The sequence below is a fragment of the Heterodontus francisci genome, chromosome 32 (assembly GCF_036365525.1).
Source record: "Heterodontus francisci isolate sHetFra1 chromosome 32, sHetFra1.hap1, whole genome shotgun sequence".
In the NCBI taxonomy this organism is placed as follows: domain Eukaryota; kingdom Metazoa; phylum Chordata; class Chondrichthyes; order Heterodontiformes; family Heterodontidae; genus Heterodontus; species Heterodontus francisci.
Window position 1 is genome coordinate 2,213,032 of NC_090402.1, and position 21,356 is coordinate 2,234,387.

Here is a 21,356-nt window from a genome sequence, read left to right on the forward strand (position 1 = left end):
CTGCAGTCCTGCCACATCCAGCCGTGAATGGTGCTGGACAATTAAACAACTAACTGGAGGAGGAAGCTCCACAAATATCCCCATCCTCAATGATGGGGGAGCCCAGCACATCAGTGCGAAAGATAAGGCTGAAGCATTTGCAACAATCTTCAGCCAGAAGTGCCGAGTTGATGATCCATCTCGGCCTCCTCCTGAAGTCCCCAGCATCACAGATGCCAAACTTCAGCCAATTCGATTCACTCTGCGTGATATCAAGAAACAGTTAAGGTACTGGACACTGCAAAGGCTATGGACCCTGACAACATCCCAGCTGTAGTGCCCTCACCAAGCTGTTCCAGTACAGCTACAACACTGGCATCTACCCAGCAATGTAGAAAATTGCCCAGGTATGTCCTGTGCACAAAAGCAGGACAAGTCCAATCCAGCCAATTATCTCCCTATCAGTCTACTCTCAATCATCAGCAAAAAGTGATGGAAGATGTCATCGACAGTGCTATCAAGCGGCACTTACTCAGCAATAACCTACACACCAATGCTGAGGCACAGTGTGGCTTTCGTGCAGAGAGATCGACCGTTGACATGCTGTTCTCCCTTCGTCAGATACAGGAGAAATGCCGTGAACAACAGATGCCCCTCTACATGGCTTTCATTGATCTCACCAAAGCCTTTGACCTCGTCAGCAGACGTGGTCTCTTCAGACTACTAGAAAAGATTGGATGCCCACCAAAGCTACTAAGTATCATCACCTCATTCCATGACAATATGAAAGGCACAGTTCAATATGGTGGCTCCTCATCAGAGCCCTTTCCTAATCTGAGTGGTGTGAAACAGGGCTGTGTTCTCGCACCTACATTTTTTGGGATTTTCTTCTCCCTGCTGCTTTCACATGCGTTCAAGTCCTCTGAAGAAGGAATTTTCCTCCACACAAGATCAGGGGGCAGGTTGTTCAACCTTGCCCGTCTAAGAGCGAAGTCCAAAGTACGGAAAGTCCTCATCAGGGAACTCCTCTTTGCTGACGATGCTGCTTTAACATCTCACACTGAAGAGTGCCTGCAGAGTCTCATCGACAGGTTTGCGGCTGCCTGCAATGAATTTGGCCTAACCATCAGCCTCAAGAAAACGAACATCATGGGGCAGGACGTCAGAAATGCTCCATCCTTCAATATTGGCGACCACGCTCTGGAAGTGGTTCAAGAGTTCACCTACCTAGGCTCAACTATCACCAGTAACCTGTCTCTAGATGCAGAAATCAACAAGCACATGGGAAAGGCTTCCACTGCTATGTCCAGACTGGCCAAGAGAGTGTGGGAAAATGGCGCACTGACACGGAACACAAAAGTCCGAGTGTATCAGGCCTGTGTCCTCAGTACCTTGCTCTATGGCAGCGAGGCCTGGACAACGTATGTCAGCCAAGAGCGACGTCTCAATTCATTCCATCTTCGCTGCCTCCGGAGAATACTTGGCATCAGGTGGCAGGACCGTATCTCCAACACAGAAGTCCTCGACGGGGGCCAACATCCCCAGCTTGTACACACTACTGAGTCAGCGGCGCTTGAGATGGCTTGGCCATGTGAGCCGCATGGAAGATGGCAGGATCCCCAAAGACACATTGTACAGCGAGCTCGCCACTGGTATCTGACCCACCGGACGTCCATGTCTTCGCTTTAAAGACGTCTGCAAACGCGACATGAAGTCCTGTGATATTGATTACAAGTCGTGGGAGTCAGTTGCCAGCGTTCGCCAGAGCTGGCGGGCAGCCATAAAGACGGGGCTAAAATGTGGCGAGTCAAAGAGACTTAGTAGTTGGCAGGAAAAAAGACAGAGGCGCAAGGGGAGAGCCAACTGTGTAACAGCCCCGACAAACAAATTTCTCTGCAGCACCTGTGGAAGAGCCCGTCACTCTAGATTTGGGCTTTATAGCCACTCCAGGCGCTGCTTCACAAACCACTGATCACCTCCAGGCGCATATCCATTGTCTCTCGAGATAAGGAGGCCAAAGAAGAATGCTCAGTTTGAGTTCCACCAGGGCCACTCGGCTCCAGACTTCATGACAGCCTCGGTCTAAATATGGACAAAAGAGTAAAGACAAAAGAGCCAAATTCCAGAGGCGAGATTAAAAATTTTATTTTTTCACCCAGAGCACAGTAGACGTCTGGAACTCACTGCCTGAAAGGGTGATAGTGGCAGAAACCCTTATCACATTAAAAAAAAACTTGGATATGCACTTGAAGTGCTGTCACCTACAGGGATACGGAACAAGAGCTAGAAAGTGGGATGAGGGTGGATAACTTTTATCGGCCAGCACAGATCCGATGGGCCAAGTGGCCACATGTTGTGCTGTAAATTTCTATGATTCTAGATGAGAATGACTGCCCTTGACATCAAGGCAGCGTTTAACGGAGTGTAGCTTCAAGGAGACCTAGTAAAATTGATGTGAATGGGGATCGTAGCAAAAATTCTGCACTGTTTTGGAGTCATACCTAGCACAAAAGAAGATGAATGTGGTTGTTGGAGGCCAGTTGTCTCAGCCTAGGACATTGCTGCAGGAGTTCCTCAGGGTAGTGTCCTCGGCCCAACTATCTTCAGCTGCTTCATCAATGACCTTCCTTCAATCATAAGGTTAGAAGTGGGGGTGTTCGCTGATGATTGCACAATGTTCAGTACGATTCGCGACTCCTCAGATATTGAAGCAGTCTGTGTCCATACGCAGCAAGACCTGGACAACAGTCAGGCTTGGGCTGATAATTGACAAGTAACATTCAACCCACAAAAGTGCCAGGCAATGACCATCTCAAACAAGAGAGAATCTAACCATCATCCCATGGCATCCAACAGTATTACCATCACTGAATCCCCCACCATCAATAGCCTACGGGTTACCAGAAACATAACCAGACCAGCCATATAAATACTGTGGCTACAAGAGCAGGTCAGAGGCTGGGAATTCTGCGGTGAGTAACTCACCTCCTGACTCCCCAAAGCCTGTCCACCATCTACAAGGCACAAGTCAGGAGTGTGATGGAATACTCTCCACTTGCCTGGATGAGTGCAGCTCCAAAAACATTCAAGAAGCTCGACACAGGACAAAGCAACTCGCTTGACTGGCACCCCATCCACAAACATTCACTCCCTCCACCACCAACGCACAGTGGCAGCAGTGTGTACCATCTACAAGATGCACTGCAGCAACACACCAAGGCTCCTTCGACAGCACCTTCCAAACGATGACTTCAACCCCATCGAAGGACAAGAGCAGCAGATACATGGGAACACCACCACCTGCAAGTTCCCCTCCAAGTCACACACCATCCTGACTTGGAACTATATCGCTGTTCCTTCACTGTCGCTGGGTCAAAATCCTGGAACTCCCTTCCTAACAGCACTGTGGGTGTATCTACCCCAAATGGACTGCAGCGGTTCAAGAAGGCAGCTCACCACCTTCTCAAGAAAAAAAACGACTTGCATTTATATAGCGCCTTTCATGACTGCAGGATGTCCCAAAGAGTTTTACAGCCAATGAAGTACTTCTGAAGTACAGTCATTGTTGTAATGTAGGAACCCCAATTTGATCACCATAAGCTCCCCCAAACAGCAACGGGATAATGACCAGATCATCTGTTTTGTCATTTTGATTGAAGGATAAATATTGGACAGATCACCAAGAGAACTCACTTCATTCTTCAAAATAGCGCCACGGGATCTTTCATACTCCCCCTCACTAATCAATTACTTCTACACTCTAACCTAATTTTGACTTTCCTCAACCAACACCCCCAGATTCACCTCAAAACTGTTCCAACTCTTCAAGATTAGACTGTCTTTCACTTCTTGGTGTTCATGTGCTTTTATTTGGCATTTTACAAATTACAGGATGCAACACCAGGACATTGCTCCATCACATCATGACCATCACTGCCTGCTCCTCACCTGACCGGATGGAGATGCATGGGGCATGAGTTCAGTGTTTGCACCCTCCTGTTACACGCTGGCCTGCTCTTGAAAAGGTTGCCTGAAGCTCAGGGTTGCACCTTTCTGCTTTAATCAGAGTCACGCAGAAACTGCCCTGTGGAAATGGGAAGGGACAGCTTTCCACAGAAACAGACAAGTTTTCTAATTAAATTTTTAAATAGTGAGTCTATAGTGGAGCTTGGGACTAGATAAGAAAGTGATTAAAAATGAGAACAGGGCACTTGTAGCTAACATTTGCACCAAGGTGCATGGCCACATGTAAAGGTTTAAAGGTTGCACAGTGGAATAAATCACCCATGCATTCAAAAAAAAAATTAGAGGGTACATTGCTTGCGGCCGGTATAGTCTGAGTCCCAGAGAATCCCATTGCTCTGACACTATAACTTTAAATCATTGTGTAACTGGGAGTTGACCGACTAAAGAAGGAAGCAGAAGAGACACTGGAAACAACCAAGTTTAATAAAACTCCAAAGTAAAACATGTCCCAGAGTGTTCCACAATTACAGCCCCGTGTCCTCCTCTCACCCTCAGCCACAGTATACCACCCCGTCAAACTCATCGCTGCATCCCCAGCCCCTGCCACAGCGTACCACCCCACTGCCCCATCTACAGTATACTCTCTCAACACCACCAACCCAGTTTACCTCCCGCACCCACCCCCACCAACGTTTCACCAACCTGCCACAGTGTACCCTCCCACTCCCAGTTCCTTTACCATCACCCTCCCCCAGTCACAGTGTACTCCCTGCCTCTCACCACCACCCCCACTCCCCCCACCCCAGCAGGCCCAAGAGAACACCTTCTCCTTTGGCCCTCAGTCTGTGGCTGGAGAATTTTAGTTATGAGGAAAGACTGGAGAGGCTGGGGTTGTTTTCTTTGGAACAGAGGAGGCTGAGGGAGCATTTAATTGAAGTGTATAAAATTAGGAGGGGTCTAGATAGACTGGACAGGAAGGCTCTATTCCCCTTGGTTGAGGGGTCCACAACCAGGGAATATAGATTTAGGGTAAGAGGTAGGAGGATTAGAGGGGAAATATTTTTCATCCAGAGGGTGGTGGGAGTCTGAAACTCACTGCCTGAAAGGGTGGTAGAGGCAGAAACCCTCAACATCTAAAAAGCACCTGGATCTGCACTTGCAGTGACATAACCGACAAGGCTACAGACCAAGAGCTGGAAAACGGGATTAGGTTGGATGGCTGCTTGTCAGCCGGCATGGACACAATGGGCCGAATGGCCTCCTTCCTTGCTATAAATTTCTGTGATTCTACAATGTGAATCGCATTCCTGCAAAGTGCTCAGACAGGCCCCGAACATTCCTCCCTGAGGTATGAGGAAGGAACTTGCTTTAAATTTTTGTGGCTGAACTGTGCTGATAATTGCCCAATGTGAGCTGGTGTAGCTGTGCTTTATCAAGAGCTCAGCGTCAGGTATCTGTGTGCCTGCTACTCAGCAGCTGGCACGAGATCAGATACTGATCACACCAGGAAGTTGCTGCACAATGGAACCAGAGAGTAAAATTCCTGTGCTCCCAGGGTCAGCTGTTAGCTGATATTGTAAATGGTTCTCTCTCTTCAGCTTTTAGCCCTGTCTCCTTTAAATCTGCCATGATCACCCTTCTCAAAAAAAACAGCTCTTGATTTCACTATCCTTGCAAACTATCATCCCATCTCCAAGCTCCCTTTCCTCTCCCAAATTCCTTGAACGTGCTCCCAACTCCATGCCTATCTTTCCCAGAACGTCATGTTCGAATCCCTCCAACAGGGGTTTCCGCTCCTGCCACAGGACCGAACTGGCTTTTATCTTCTCTTCTTTGGCCTCCTTGTCTCGAGAGACAATGGATAAGCGCCTGGAGGTGGTCAGTGGTTTGTGGAGCAGCGCCTGGAGTGGCTATAAAAACTTCTTCCTCACATCCCCCTGCATCTCTTGCCCAAAACCTTCAATCTCTGTCCCCTAGTCCTTGTACCATCAGCTAATGGAAACAGGTTTTCTTTGTCTACCTTGTCTAAACCTGTCATAATCTTGTACACCTCGATCAAATCTCCCCTCAATCTCCTTTGCTCTAAGAACAAACCCAGCTTCTCCAAACTAACCTTGTAACTAAAATCCCCCATCCCTGGAACCATTCTGGTAAATCTCCTCTGCACCCTCTCAAGGACCCTCACATCCTTCCTAAAGTGTGGTGACCAGAACTGGACACAATTCTCTAGTTGGGGCCAAACCAGCACTTTATAAAAGTTCAGCATAACTTCCCTGCTTTTGTACTCAATACCTCTATTTATGAAAGCCAAGACCTCATATTCTTTGCTAATTACTCTCTCAATATGTCCTGACACCTTCAAAGATCAATGCACATTCACCCCCAGGTCCCTCTGTTCCTGCACACTCTTTAGAACTGTGCCATTAAGTCTATATTGCCTCTCCCTATCCTTTCTGACAAAATGCATCGCCTGACATTTGTCAGTATTAAATTCCATCTGCCACCTCTCTGCCAATTCTGCTAGCCTGCCAGTCCTGTTGCAGACGGTTGGTATCATCCTCACCGATTGCCGCACCAAATTTAGCATCATTGGCAAATTTTGAAATTTTACTCTACATTCCAATATCCAACTCATTTATACGCATCAAAAAAAGCAGTGATCCCAGCACATTGCTGACTTTACCCCTGCCTCAGCTCATCTACTACCGAAAGCCTCATTCATGTCTTTGTTACCTCTAGATTTGACTATTCCAACACATTAGTGGCTGATTCTCCCACATTCTACCCTGCCCAAAACTTCAGGTCATCAAAAACATTGCTGCCTGTGTCTTAACTCACACCAAGTTCCGTTCCCCCATCACCCCTGTGCTCGCTGGCCCACAGTCGCTCCCTGTCAAGCAACATTTTGATTTTAAAATTCTCATCCTTGTTTGCAAATCCCCCCATGGCCACCTCCCTCCCTATTCCTGCAACCTCCTCCAGCCCCACAACCCCCAAGATCTCTGCACTCCTCCAATTCTGGCATCTTGAGCATCCCCGATTTTAATCGCTCCACCATTGGCGGTTGTGCCTCTGTTGCCTGGGCCCTAAGCTCTGGAACTCCCTCCCTGAACCTCACCACCTCTCTATCTCACTTTCCTCGTTTAAGACGGTTGATGTTACGGGACTGAAAGCAGGCAATCTTGGTGATGCTATGACTGTGTGGTCAGAAACATTTCTTGGGGTCAAATTGATGGACTGGTTTAGTCTCAGACAGTGGCCAGGGAGAGGGATGGAGTCAGTGCCGAGGGAATGCAGCTTGAGGTGGGGGCCTTCCCAATACTTAATTGTAGGAAATTTCTGCTCATCCAATACTGGATGTCAGACACCAAGCGTGAGAAATCAGAGACTGGAGCAGTCGAGAGTGGTGGCGGTGAGGTAGAGCTGGGTGTCATCAGTGTACATGTGGAAACTGACACTGAGTTTTCAAATGATGTTGCCAAGGGGCAGCATGAATTTGCTATCATGTTCGGGACAGGCTGATGGGGCTACACTCAGTGATCCCTGGACTAGGGACCGAAAAATCAACAAGGCTACCTCCTCCTGCTTGTAACCAGTGACGCGTGCTGCAATATGTGCTTGGATACTGGGCTATGGGGGAGCAGTGGTTCTGTTTCCAGACTAATAATCCAGAGATGTTGAGTTCAAATCTGACCATGGAAGTTTGAGAATTTTAATGATTTTTTTTTTAAAAAGTAAAACTGTCTGATTGTCGTAAAAACTCAACTGGGTCACTAATGTCCCTTTAAGGAAGGAAACCTGCCGTCCTTACCCAGTCTGGGCCTATACGCAACTCCTGTCCCACACCAACGTGGTTGATTTTTAACTGCCCTTTGACGTGGTCCAGCAAGCGACACAGTTGTTTCAAACTGTTAACTGAATCAAGGAGAAGGCCTGTCGACACCTTCTCAAGGCAACTAGGGATGGGCTGTAACCGTGGCCTTGCTTGTGGCAGTGCTGCCAGGACTAGTGAAGGTAGACCTGGGCAAGTGAATCATCCCAGGTCACTCTGTACAACACAGACAGTAACTCAGATCAGGCAGTAAAATAAACTGAAATGTTTGTTTAATCTAGTTAGTTACAATCATTTAAATCATTTTCTGTTATCTCACTTCCAGCTGAAGTACACAAAATAGCGATTCTGAAACACACCCCCCTCCCTTTCTCCACTCCCATATGAAAGCTGATATCAAACGCTCCCCCAAGGGATACCAAAACCCACAAATACTCATTACAGTAAAACTCTTACACAATTTCAGTATCGGACTGGTTAAGAATAGTTATGGGGAAGCAGAGCTCCATTCCTTGGGGAGCAGCTAGACTCCCCAAGAGACCACACCTGGAGCTGGTTTTTCATGTTACAGGACGAAAGGAAGTGAGAAGGAACTGGGAGGTTGTTTCCTGAACTCTGAGAATGCCTTGTATGTAGGAAAATGTCCCAAGGCATTTCACAGGAGCATTAGCAAATCAAGTGCAACATTGAGCTTCATAAGGAGATATTAGGAACAAAAGGCTTGGTCAAAGAGGTAGATTTTAAGGATCAAATTAAAAGGAAGTGAGGTAGAGAGGTGGAAAGGTTTATGGAGGGAATTCCAGAGCTTAGGGTCACCAATGGTGGAGTGATTGAAATCGGTGATGCTCAAGAGGCCAGAATTAGAGGAGCGCATAGATCTCAGAGGAGCGAGGCCATGGAGGGATTTGAAAAATAGGGCGAGAATTATAAAATCGAGGCATTGCTTAACCGGAAGCCAATGCAGGTCAGCAGGCACGGGACAATGGGTAAACGGGACTTGGTACAAGTAAGAACACTGGCAGCAGAGTTTACAGATCATAGAATGTGGGAGGCTGACCAGCAGTGTGATAGAATAGTCATGTCTAGAGATAACAGACATAGATGAAGGTTTCAGCAGCAGATGAGCGGAGGCAGGGGCAGAGTTGGGCGATGTTATGTTGGTGGAAATAAGCTGTCTTAGTGATGGCATGGAATATGGTTGGAAACTCATCTCAGAGTCAAATATGATCCAAGGTTGCAAACAGTCTGATTCAGGGAGAGGGATGGAGTCGGTGGCTGGGACCGAGGACAATGGGCCCAATTTCAACTGTGTAAGTGAATGGGTTTTGAGTGAGTTAAAAGTAGGCCCAATGGTTTTGGTCTTCCCAATATTTAATTGGAAGAAATTTCTGCTCATCCAGTACTGGATATTAAACAAGAAGTCTGACAATTTAAAGAGAGTGGAGGAGTCGAAAGAGGTGGTGTTGAGATGGAGTTGGACGTTGTAGATGGAGACAGAAAGCAGTTGAGGCCAAAACACTGTATGTTTGCAAGAAGGAGCTAGATATAGCTCTTGGGTCTAAAGGGATCAAAGGGTATGGGGGCGAAAGCGGGAACAGGTTACTGAGTTGGATGATCAGCTATGATCGTAATGAATGGCTGAGCAGGCTCGAAGGGTCGAATGGCCCACTCCTGCTCCTATTTCCTATGTCAGCATACACGTGGAAACTGATGCTGTGGTTTCAGATGATCGGCCTTTCTGGGACCAACACTCCCTGGAATTGGAGGTTGAGACTTTTTATGATGGGAACAAGAGGAGGTCATTCAGCCTCTCGAGCCTTTGCCACCAATGAGATAGTGGCTGATCTATAAGTTAACTCAATTTACCCACCTTTTCCCCCCATCCCATAAAAATACCTTTGGTTAACAAAAATCTATCAATCTCAGATTTTAAATTAACTGATTTAGCACCAACTGTCTTTTTCCAAAGAGAGTTCTAAACTTCTACCACCCTTTGTTTGTACAAGTGTTTTCTAATTTCATTCCTCAACTGTCTGGCTCCAATTTTTAGATTATGTCTCCTAATCCCAGTCTCCCCAACAGTAGAAATATTTTCTCTCTATCTACCCTATCAGTTCCCCTTAATATTCTGAAAAATTGGATCAAATCACCCCTTAACCTTCTAAATTCCAGGGAATATAGCAACTGGCTTTATGTATTCCCTCTTTGAAGTTTAACCAAGTATCATTTTAGTATAACCATGCTGAACTCCCTCCAAGGCCAATATATCCTTCCTAAGGTGCGATGCCCAGAACTGTTCACTGTAACTCCAGGTGTGATCTCACCAGGACTGTGTACAGCTGAAATATAACTTCTACTCCCTGCTGCTCCAGATATACAGGCCTTCATTTCTGATTATTTTCTGTACCTGTTCATGATATTTTAATGATCTTTGTACATGAACCCCCAAGTCTCTTTTGGACCTCCACTGTTTGTAGCTTTTTACCATTTAGAAATTACCCTGTTCTATCCTTTTTAGGCTCAAAGTGAATGACCTCACATTTGCCCACAATGAAATCCATTTACCACAATTTTGCCCATTCACTTAATCTATTAATACCTCTTTGTAATTTTATGCTTCCATCTACACTGCTTACAGTGCTGCCTATCTTTGTGTCATTGGCAAATTTGGAAATGTGGCTTTCTGTCTCATCATTTAAGTCATTAATAAACAGAATGAATAATTGAGACCCCAACATAAATCCATGTGGGACACCACTGGTCACACCCTGGCAATTCGAGTACCTGCACATTATCCCAACTCTGTCTCCTGTCACTCAGTCAATCTCCCAACCAGGTAATTTGCCATCAATTCCATGAGCTTCAACTTTAATCAACAGTCTCTTATGAGGATCTTTAACAAATGCTGAAAGTCTGTATAAATAATATACATAGACATTCCCCTATCCACTACTTTAGTCAGCTCTTCAAAATATTCAATCAGATTGATCAGGTATGACCTACCATTCACAAATCCATGCTGAGTCTCTCTGATCTGCTGGAAAATTGCAACATATTCAGTCATCCTATCCTTAATTATAGACTCTAGTAATTTCCTGACAACAGATGTTATGCTAATTGATCTATAATTCCCTAGTTTCCCTCTCCCATCTTTCTTAAATAGTGGAGTGACATAGTAATTTGCCAATCTAAAGGAATGGTTCCCATATCGAGAGAACTTTGGAAGATTATATTTAGTGCATCCACAATCTTCTCAGCTACTTCTTTAAAACCATGGGATGGAAACCATCTGGTCCTGTGGATTTGTCACTCTTTGGAGCCATTATTTCCTTCATTACTGTTGTTTTGCTTACATTAATTTTTGTGAGTCCCTGTCCCTGATTCAATATTAGTTTCCTCGGGACATGCAGCATGCTGACCTCTTCCTCTACTGTAAATACTGACACAAATTATTGAACGTTTGCCGTTTTCATATTTTCATTGACAATATCCCCGCTATCTGGGGATATTTGTCAAGGGGCCAACATTGCTCATGACCATCCTCCTTTTCCTAATATAACATAAAAATTTGTGTTAATTTTGATGTCGCTTGTAAGTTTCTTTTTAAACTCCCTTTTTGTAGCTTTTACTATCTCTTTTGTCACCCTTTGCTGATCTTTGTATCTTTCCCATTCACCAGGATCTGTGCTATTTTTTGCATTCTGGTCTGCTTTATCTTTTAGTTTTATGGTGTCTCTTACCTCTTTAATCATCCCTGGCTATCTTCTTTTGGCAACTCTTGCCCCTTAGGAGTATAAACTGCTTTTGTATCATGCTAAATTATTTTTTGGAAACCTCCCACTGATCTTCAGTCTTTTTACCCATTAACAGATTCACCCAGTTTACTGTGGATAGTCTCTGTCTTATCAGTCTCATTATTTCGGAGGTTTAGACCCAGGAACCCTGTCCTACCATTCGGAATTTGGGGTCAAGGGGCTTCAATTTAAAGGAGTAGAGAAAATAAATGGGAAATTAAGGCAAAATTCAACCGGGAGTTGCCACAGACAGATCTACCAGAGAGGGGTGGAAACCACAGGACTGGGCACAGAAATAGACTGGAGGGAGGACATTCCGCAGAAAAGGGGACAGAGGGCTCCAGAATGACTGTGAGGAACCTGATGGGATGCTTGGGGGTTAAATACTCACAGGACACATCAGACCCCACAACCAGCAACACAAGGACACATCAGACCCCCCAAACAGCAACACAAGGACACATCAGACCCCCCAACCAGCAACACAAGTTCATTCCAATTATTGTTCCTGGTGTTTCAGGTTTACTTTGTTCCACATTTTCTAGATGTGGTAAAGCTGACTTGCTAGTTGACGCGAGGCTCTGCTGGCGGTCCATTCACCTGCAAAACTCTGCTGCCCCATGTCCTAACTCGCGCCAAGTCCTGTTTACTCATCACCCCTTGTGCTCACTGACCCACATTGGCTCCCAGTCCAGCAACATCTCAATTTAAAATTCTCATCCTTATTTTCAAATCCCTCTATGGCCATGCCCCTCCCTATCTCTGTAACCTCCTCCAGCCCCCACAACCCTCCGAGATCTCTGCGCTTATCTAATTCTGGCCTCTTGCACATCCCTGATTTCCATCACTCCACCAGTGGTGAAGGCAGAAACCCTCAATTCTTTTAAAAGGTACCTGGACCTGCACCTGAAGTGCTGTAACCGGCAAGGCTATGGACCAGGTGCTGGAAGGTGGGATTAGGTTGGGCGGTTAGTTTTTTTTGGCTGGCACAGTCACGATGGGCTGAATGGCCTTCTTCTGTGCCGTAATGTTTCTATGGTTCTACCCCTTTAACCAAGCTTTTGGTCCCAATATCTCCTTGTTTGTCAAGTTTTGTGTAACACATGTGTGAAGAACCTTGGGACATTTCACTACATTAAAGGTGCAATACAAATGCAAATTATTGTTTTGTTCCTGTCTGCAGGACACCCAATGCTCCGGGGCAGGGAAGGTTAAAAAAAAATGTACTCAGTAAATTCAATGTCACGATTGATATAAGAGGGCGCACACTGTGCAAACCCACACAGCTCGCAGGGGCTGAGGGCCAGGGAGGGTTGGCTCGTTCTATGGGTCATATTATTTCTGCTCATCGGGGTACGGAAGTGAGGAGGGTCCCGTCTAATCCCAACAGCTGCTGCACTATTTGTCGCAACAGGATTTTGACAGCATAGCTGAATCGTTACAAACACTGCAATTTAACTGAAAGAATTCCCGTTGAGGAATTAATTCTGGTCGGCGTCAATTATAAAGGAATTCAAAGGGAATTCAGGGCAACAGTCCCTGAAAGCACTGAACAGGAGACAGATTAAACAGCTTTCTTGGGGAGCGAGTACACCAAAAACAAAGTCATAGAATGTGTTTATCAACACATTGCCCTGTAGAGCACTAATCCAGGCAGAGCAGCAAGATCCCAGGCTCCAATCAGCTGCTCTCTGGTGGTGCAGCAGTTCAGCAGCTACCATTGGCCTCGGGACCACTGGGGTGAGGTGTTGTTGGGGGAGAGGGGAGGTGTTTTTTTCAGGGAGTGGGAAATGACGCTCACATGGCTGAGCGGGGAATCTGTTATTTTCACTCTCTCCTTACACACGTTGCCAGTGGATGGAGGATTTCCTGACACACACTCAACAAACCGCAGCCCCACATCCTGCACCTGCTCCGGACTCGATCCACATCACTGACTGCACACACTTCAACACACTAGGCTGCCCAGTCCACTTGCACATTGGGGCTCTTTACCCCAATAAATGCTGGGTCCTTGCTGCTCCTCTTCTACAGAGAAAAATAAATAAATATCAGGGCATTCGATGGCTCACTGGCTAAATGCCCTTCCCCAGTGTCATACTGAACCCGACAGTCCAGGAGAGGCTCCATCCCTGGCCTCTGACCAGTTAATTGATCTCACTCTGAGCAGGAGCAGGGAACTTGCAAAGCTCTGTGACCCCTGGGTTAGAGAGAAGGGGGAAATCAGCCAGGGTTCCTGCTCCTGATCACTGTCCAGTGACCCCTGGGTTAGAGAGAGAGAGAGGGACATCAGCCAGGGTTCCTGCTCCTGATCATTGTCCAGTGATCCCTGGGTTAGAAAGAGAGAGAGAGAGGGGAAATCAGCCAGGGTTCCAGCTCCTGATCACTGTCCATGACCCCTGGGTTAGAGAGAGGGGGGGGAAATCAGCCAGGGTTCCAGCTCCTGATCACTGTCCATGACCCCTGGAGTAGAGAGAGAAGGGAAATCAGCCAGGGTTCCTGTTCCTGATCACTATCCAGTGATCCCTGGGTTAGAGAGAGAGGGGGGAAATCAGCCAGGGTTCCTGCTCCTGATCCCTGACCAGTGACGCCTGTTGTAAGTGTGCGCGTCTGTGGGGGTAGTGAGATGTGGATATTGGGAGAATGTGACCAAGTTTGGTTGGAATGCCTCATGGTCAGATATCTCCCTGTCTGGACTCAGTCATAAAGGTGAGGTACAGTCGGGCAACCAATGCCACAGAAAGCTGTACCCCAACACATGAGGCAAGATTGGGGGTGGGGAGACGGAGGGTAATAAATATATCTTTAAAAATATTCTCCTACATCAAATGGACTATTTTTTCAAATTTCAAGTTTTAGAGACAGTTAGCTCCTGTCAAAATGAAGCAAATAACAAATAGGTAAGGCATGGGAACAGGGGAGGGGGGTGATTGCCTCATTACTGGGGGAACGGGGAGGGGGGAATTGGGAGAGCAGAGGGAAGGAAGGAGAGGGAGAAAAGTGGGGGAAATGGAAGGAGAAATAAGGGAAAACTGAGCAAAGGGGAAATGAAGGAATAAAAGGGGTGGGAGGGACGGAGGGAGAGGGGAGGGTGGGATGATTGGAGGGAGAGGGACAGAGTGGGAGGGTTGGAGGGAGAAGGGGAGGGTGGGAGTGATTAGTGCAGTTGCTGGTTGGTGTAGAGGGAGAGGGGTGAGGAGCAGAGAATGTGATGTGATCACTGATACAGAAATAAGAAAAGCAGGTCTCCCTGTTGCAAAATACAGTTTGAGCTTTTTGAAACACAAGCAAAGGCCATTTGATACATCATGATAAGATTACTCCCCCTAACCCTGTGTCATTCACTCCTTCACCTTAATCAGTACTGACCCTCTGACAGTGCATGTTAACCTTATCAGTGATAAGATTGCTGATCAGACACCAGCAATGATGTGGCATCACCATCACCTCCAACTTTTCATTATCAGTTCATGGGACGTGGCCATCTCTAACAAGGCCTGCATTTATTGCTCATCTATAACTGTCCTTGGGATGGTGGTGAATTGCCTCCTTAAACCGCTGCAATCTATCTGGTGTAAGTATTCCCACAGTGCTGTTAGGTAGGATTATTAGGATTTTGACCCAGCGACAGTGAAGGAACGGCGATATAGTTCCAAGTCAGGATGGTGTGTGGCTTGGAGGGGAACTTGCAGATGGTGGTGTTCCCATGCATCTGGTGCCCTTGTCCTTCTAGATAGTAGAGGTCACGGGTTTAGAAGGTGCTGTCAAAGACCATCCAGAACTGAAAATACATCGGCGCTGAGTCCATTATCCAGGCTGACAGTCCCATAAAAGTACTGAGGGAGTGCTGCACTGTCAGAGGGTCAGTACTGAGGGAGTGCTGCACCGTCGGAGGGTCAGTACTGAGGGAGTGCTGCACCGTCGGAGGGTCAGTACTGAGGGAGTGCTGCACCGTCGGAGGGTCAGTACTGAGGGAGTGCTGCACCGTCGGAGGGTCAGTACTGAGGGAGTGCTGCACCGTCGGAGGGTCAGTACTGAGGGAGTGCTGCACCGTCGGAGGGTCAGTACTGAGGGAGTGCTGCACCGTCGGAGGGTCAGTACTGAGGGAGTGCTGCACTGTGGGAGCGCTGCACTGTTGGAGGGTCAGTACTGAGGGAGTGCTGCACTGTCGGAGGGTCAGTACTGAGGGAGTGCTGCACCGTCGGAGGTTCAGTACTGTGGGAGTGCTGCACTGTCGGAGGGTCAGTACTGAAGGAACGCTGCACTGTCGGAGGGTCTGTACTGAGGGAGTGCTGCACTGTCAGAGGGAGTGCTGCACTGTCAGAGGGTCAGTACTGAGGGAGTGCTGCACCGTTGGAGGGTCAGTACTGAGGGAGTGCTGCACCGTCGGAGGGTCAGTACTGAGGGAGTGCTGCACCGTCGGAGGGTCAGTACTGAGGGAGTGCTGCACCGTCGGAGGGTCAGTACTGAGGGAGTGCTGCACCGTCGGAGGGTCAGTACTGAGGGAGTGCTGCACCGTCGGAGGGTCAGTACTGAGGGAGTGCTGCACCGTCGGAGGGTCAGTACTGAGGGAGTGCTGCACCGTCGGAGGGTCAGTACTGAGGGAGTGCTGCACCGTCGGAGGGTCAGTACTGAGGGAGTGCTGCACTGTGGGAGCGCTGCACTGTTGGAGGGTCAGTACTGAGGGAGTGCTGCACTGTCGGAGGGTCAGTACTGAGGGAGTGCTGCACCGTCGGAGGTTCAGTACTGTGGGAGTGCTGCACTGTCGGAGGGTCAGTACTGAAGGAACGCTGCACTGTCGGAGGGTCTGTACTGAGGGAGTGCTGCACTGTCAGAGGGAGTGCTGCACTGTCAGAGGGTCAGTACTGAGGGAGTGCTGCACTGTCGGAGAGTCAGTACTGAGGGAGTGCTGTATTGAGGGAGTGCTGCACTGTCAGAGGGTCAGTACTGAGGGAACGCTGCACTGTCAGAGGGTCTGTACTGAGGGAGCACTGCACTATCGGAGGGTCAGTACTGAGGGAGCACTGCACTATCGGAGGGTCAGTACTGAGGGAGCGCTGCACTGTCGGAGGGTCAGTACTGAGGGAGTGCTGCACTGTCGGAGGGTCAGTACTGAGGGAGTGCTGCACCATCGGAGGGTCAGTACTGAGGGAGTGCTGCACTGATGGAGGTGCCGTCTTTCGGAAGAGAATTTAAACCAAGACTCTGTCTGCCCTCTCAGGTGGATATAAAAGATCCCTGGCACTATTTAAAGAAGAATAGGGGAATTTTCCCGTGTGTCCCGGGGCCAATATTTATCCCTCAACCAACATCACAAAAAGAGATTATCTGGTCATTATCTCATTGTGGGAGCTTGCTTTTTGTTTCCTACATTATGGCAGTGACGGCACTCAAACTGCTTCAGTGGCTGTGAAATGTTTTCAGACATCCTGAGTTCAGGGTGCAGAAATGTTTTCCTGCTGAAGTGGGGAAAGGATAACCATACTGAAGATAATGGATGCGAGAGAGGTTTATGCAGAGTCACAGTGAAATATTCCTGGTCACCTGTGTTCAGCCAATCACTCAGTACTCAGATTTGTTACTGGGAAACTGACAGAAACCTCAGCTCCTTGTCATTGGATGGGAATCAGTCGGCACTGGGCTGGAAAGCAGGACTTGGAACGAAGCCCAGAGAAATTCAGTCACCATCAGGGGCTCCACATGCTGCGTCAGTGAGAGCTGATTGTTTCTCCAAGAACAGAAAATGGTTTCAATTAAATTAGATTACTGCATGAAGCTCAGAGAGTTGAGAGATCCACATTTTCTACCAGCTACATGGACTTGTGTGGTGTCTCAGACTGTCTGTAAAAGGTGCTGCCCTTCAGCAGTGCTCCCGAACAGCTGGCCGGGTCTCTGGCATCCAGCAACATGCTGCTCCTCTCACTGAAACTGGGGCTGGTAGTTCTGAGAAAGTGCTTTAATGGGCCAGACTGACCTTGCAGTGACCATCACCTGAGAGATAGTGAGGGAGGGGGTCCACAAACTCGCACACTGGCTATGAATGGGGAAATCCTGCTGACCCCACCCCTGAACACACTGACCCACGACCCCACCCCCACTGCAGATCCCCCACTGCCCCCACCACATAGAAACAGCTGTCAGTTGCTGCAATTATCTATTGCACAGTGAAGAGTTTCCCATTTAATGAGCTCTGGATGCAGCACAGCGCAGACTCGCTGGACCTGCCGCAAAATTCAATGTTTCATCCTGGCCACAACACAATATTGACAACAAACCCCTCACTCACTGGGCTCGCACTGTGCAACAAATCCCTCACTCACCGGGCTCGCACTGTGCGACAAATCCCTCACTCACCGGGCTCGCACTGTGCAACAGACCCCTCTCACCGGGCTCGCACTGTGCGACAGATCCCTCTCACCGGGCTCGCACTGTGCGACAGACCCCTCACTCACTGGGCTCGCACTGTCATCTTGTTGGGTGGGAGGAATAACAAAGAGAAAATTCATCAGCATTTCTCTCTCGATGATGTTGCACAAATCCCCAGACTTCAGACCATGTTCCTGTTCCACACGAGCCTCCTCTCACCCTCTCTCCATCTCCTTCTATTCCTTTCTCCCTCATGTGTTTATCCAGCTTCCCCCTAAATGTATCGATACTATTCACCTCAACCACTCCCTGTGGGAGTGAGTTCCACATTCTCACCACTCTCTGGGGAAAGAACTTTCTCCTGAATTCCCAATTGGATTTATAAGTGACCGTCTTATATTGTATTTTACATTTTACATTATTTATCCAGAGTATTACCATCACGCCCTGTGCCCCTCAAACACAAACAGACCACCCTCTGCTACTCCAGCCCCACTTTGATCACACACAGTGCACATCACTCCTGACTGCAGATAATTTGCTGGCTTTTAGCAGATTGTTACCTGTAAAAGAACAGGTCAGTGTCTGTTCAACTGCACAGCAATTACCCTGACAGCAGTCACGCCACATTTTGGAGCTCCACAAATTTAGTTTCAGTCACAGAACTGAATAAAAGCTTACAAGGACATGTCCAATCCCATTACAGAGAACCAGGAACATTCACACTCCTTAATCACCAGCTTAATCTACAGGGAATAGTCCATCCTCCAAGGTACAGATGTCTCCTTTAAAGTCACACTGCACTGGGAGAGACTGAAGAGGATCCGAGCCAGTCTCCCACTTTCCTCCCCAGCTCACGTCCCCTCCTCCCACAGCTGTCTCTTGGCCAGGAAGATGGGGGAGGGGCAATAATTAAGCCATGTTGCTTCCTCTCTTTCTGAAGCAACAGTGAAGTTCAGACACCACAGGGACCCTAGACTTGCAGGAGTGGCCTCTCACTGGGAGACATGTTCCATTGTGGCCAGTATCTCACACTCACCCTGCACAAGGTTTGGTACTGAGCACAAGCAGATAATTCAACTGTTTAAGGCTCCATAGCTGGAGCCTGTCTCCAGCCAAAGGGCAGAGTCCCAAGAGTCACATTAATCAATGGTCTTTCCAGTGTTCACACACACAGTATGATTACTGTTGTGGGGGTGGGGAAGTCTGAGCTAAACAGGACAGCTACACTCCCCCACCCCAGCTCGCAGGCTTCTGTCTATCCCCATCCTGCCAAACCTGACCCATTGACATAATAACAAGGGCCAGCAGAGCAAGTAAATGAACAGCGCGTGCCGGGCAGCGAGACAGGGCCGAGTCTGAATACCAGTTCAATACAGCTTCAGTCTAATAAAAGCAACTAAATCATTTCCGATCAGCGTCAATGGGGCAGGAAGCTGTTTGTAACTATCTGAAATGTTCTGCACACAGTTCACTGGGGCTGCTCGCCACCTGCCACTGATTTCAAGGCAATTAATGATGTGTGGGAGAGGTGCCCCTCCCCCACTCCACAACTCCCATTACAGACACCCCAACTAGAGAGCCACATTGCTCATCCCACAGCACAGCTAGCCCCTCCTGGCCTCTCCCCCTGCCCTGCCCACTCCCAACTCCCTCCACTGAACCCCACTCAATTAGCAAAGGAAGTAGTTTATTTACTGAAGGGATCAGAGGATTACAAGCAGTCAAATCGTGCAAGACATCAACATCCCATGGGGGGAAAACAAGAGGAGATTAAATGCAAAACAGAGGTTTCAAATCTCAGCAAGGAATTCTGCCAACTCCCAGCTTCGGAAAACATCAACACAAACATGGCCTGCAGCCATGAACAGAATCTTTCCAAATTACAGCCACCCCCTCAACCCAACGCCTCTGAGCAAGGCACACAGCTCCTCCACACAGAAATTAATCTTGGCTACAAGAGCTCGTCAAGACTCACTCATTGGACAGGAGTTCATTAGTTTCACATTTCCCCATTTATCTCCTTCTCCCAGTAAACAACACCCACCACCTGAAGCGGTCCAAATTCCACCTGCTCCAAGGGCCAGGCCACCAGGAACAAACCCCGATATTCTGTCTGCATTGCTCAGCATTACAATGCAACAAATGGATTCATGCTTACCTTCCCAAAGTCCCTCACATCAAACAGGTCAAATGGGTCGAAAAGCTCACTGTTCCTCATTCCAAATTTATCATGACAAACTTTCAGGAATGTTCGGATGTTCTTCAGGCACAAAAACTACAAAAAGGCAGAAACACAAAACATTTAGAGAAACGTTTTGCTTATTTACACTTGTCGCTTCCCAGCTGCACCAAAATAACCAGCAAGTGCCAACCTCAGGAGCAACAGTGGCCAGAATGCCCCAGGGTACAAGGGGGCAGGTCGGGGACTGAGAGCAGAGGTTAGGAGTGGGTGGAAGGTGGGTGTAGGGGTTTGGGAATGGTGTTAAGAGGGGGACAGTTTGTTCGTCCTCTTTAACCAGCTCTACATTTCGCGGGCTGCAGTGAGACTATTCCATGACATTGTCACTGTACTCCCTCCATGCAACTAACTCAGGGAATTGAAGAATCACCCCAACAAAGTACCACCCTACTCAATAGGGACACAATCCCCCAATCGAACCCACAACCAGTGACAGACCCGTCCCCATCAGAACTGTACCCCAGTGTTATACAGTGACAGACCTGTCCCCACCAGAACTGTACCCCAGTGGTATACAGTGACAGACCTGTCCCCATCAGAACTGTACCCCAGTGTTATACAGTGACAGACCTGTCCCCATCAGAACTGTACCCCAGTGTTATACAGTGACAGACCTGTCCCCACCAGTACTGTACCCCAGTGTTATACAGTGACAGACCTGTCCCCATCAGAACTGTACCCCAGTGTTATACAGTGACAGACCTGTCCCCATCAGAACTGTACCCCAGTGTTATACAGTGACAGACCCGTCCCCACCAGTACTGTACACCAGTGTTATACAGTAACAGACCCGTCCCCATCAGAACTGTACCCCAGTGTTATACAGTGACAGACCTGTCCCCATCAGAACTGTACCCCAGTGTTATACAGTGACAGACCCGTCCCCACCAGTACTGTACCCCAGTGTTATACAGTAACAGACCCGTCCCCACCAGTACTGTAACCCAGTGTTATACAGTAACAGACCCGTCCCCACCAGTACTGTACCCGTGTTATACAGTAACAGACCCGTCCCCACCAGTACTGTACCCGTGTTATACAGTGACAGACCCGTCCCCACCAGAACTGTACCCCAATGTTATACAGTTAGGGCGGCACAGTGGGGCAGTGGTTAGCACTGCAGCCTCACAGCTCCAGCGACCCGGGTTCAATTCTGGGTACTGTCTGTGTGGAGTTT

The 21,356-nt window shown here is 48.0% G+C and overlaps 1 protein-coding gene across 7 annotated transcripts in view; it reads right to left on the minus strand.

Moving 5' to 3' along the window:
* The window catches only part of vav2 (vav 2 guanine nucleotide exchange factor), a 292,220-nt gene that overhangs the window by 214,448 nt on the left and 56,416 nt on the right, over positions 1 to 21,356 (minus strand). For all 7 annotated transcript variants that reach the window (XR_010968976.1, XM_068012004.1, XM_068012006.1 and 4 more), the window contains exon 2: positions 20,099 to 20,215. Coding sequence is in view for 6 of the 7 variants with exons in the window: in XM_068012004.1 (XP_067868105.1) it covers positions 20,099 to 20,215 (117 nt within the window). In the remaining variant the exon portion in view is untranslated. The remainder of the gene's footprint in view (positions 1 to 20,098; positions 20,216 to 21,356) is intronic.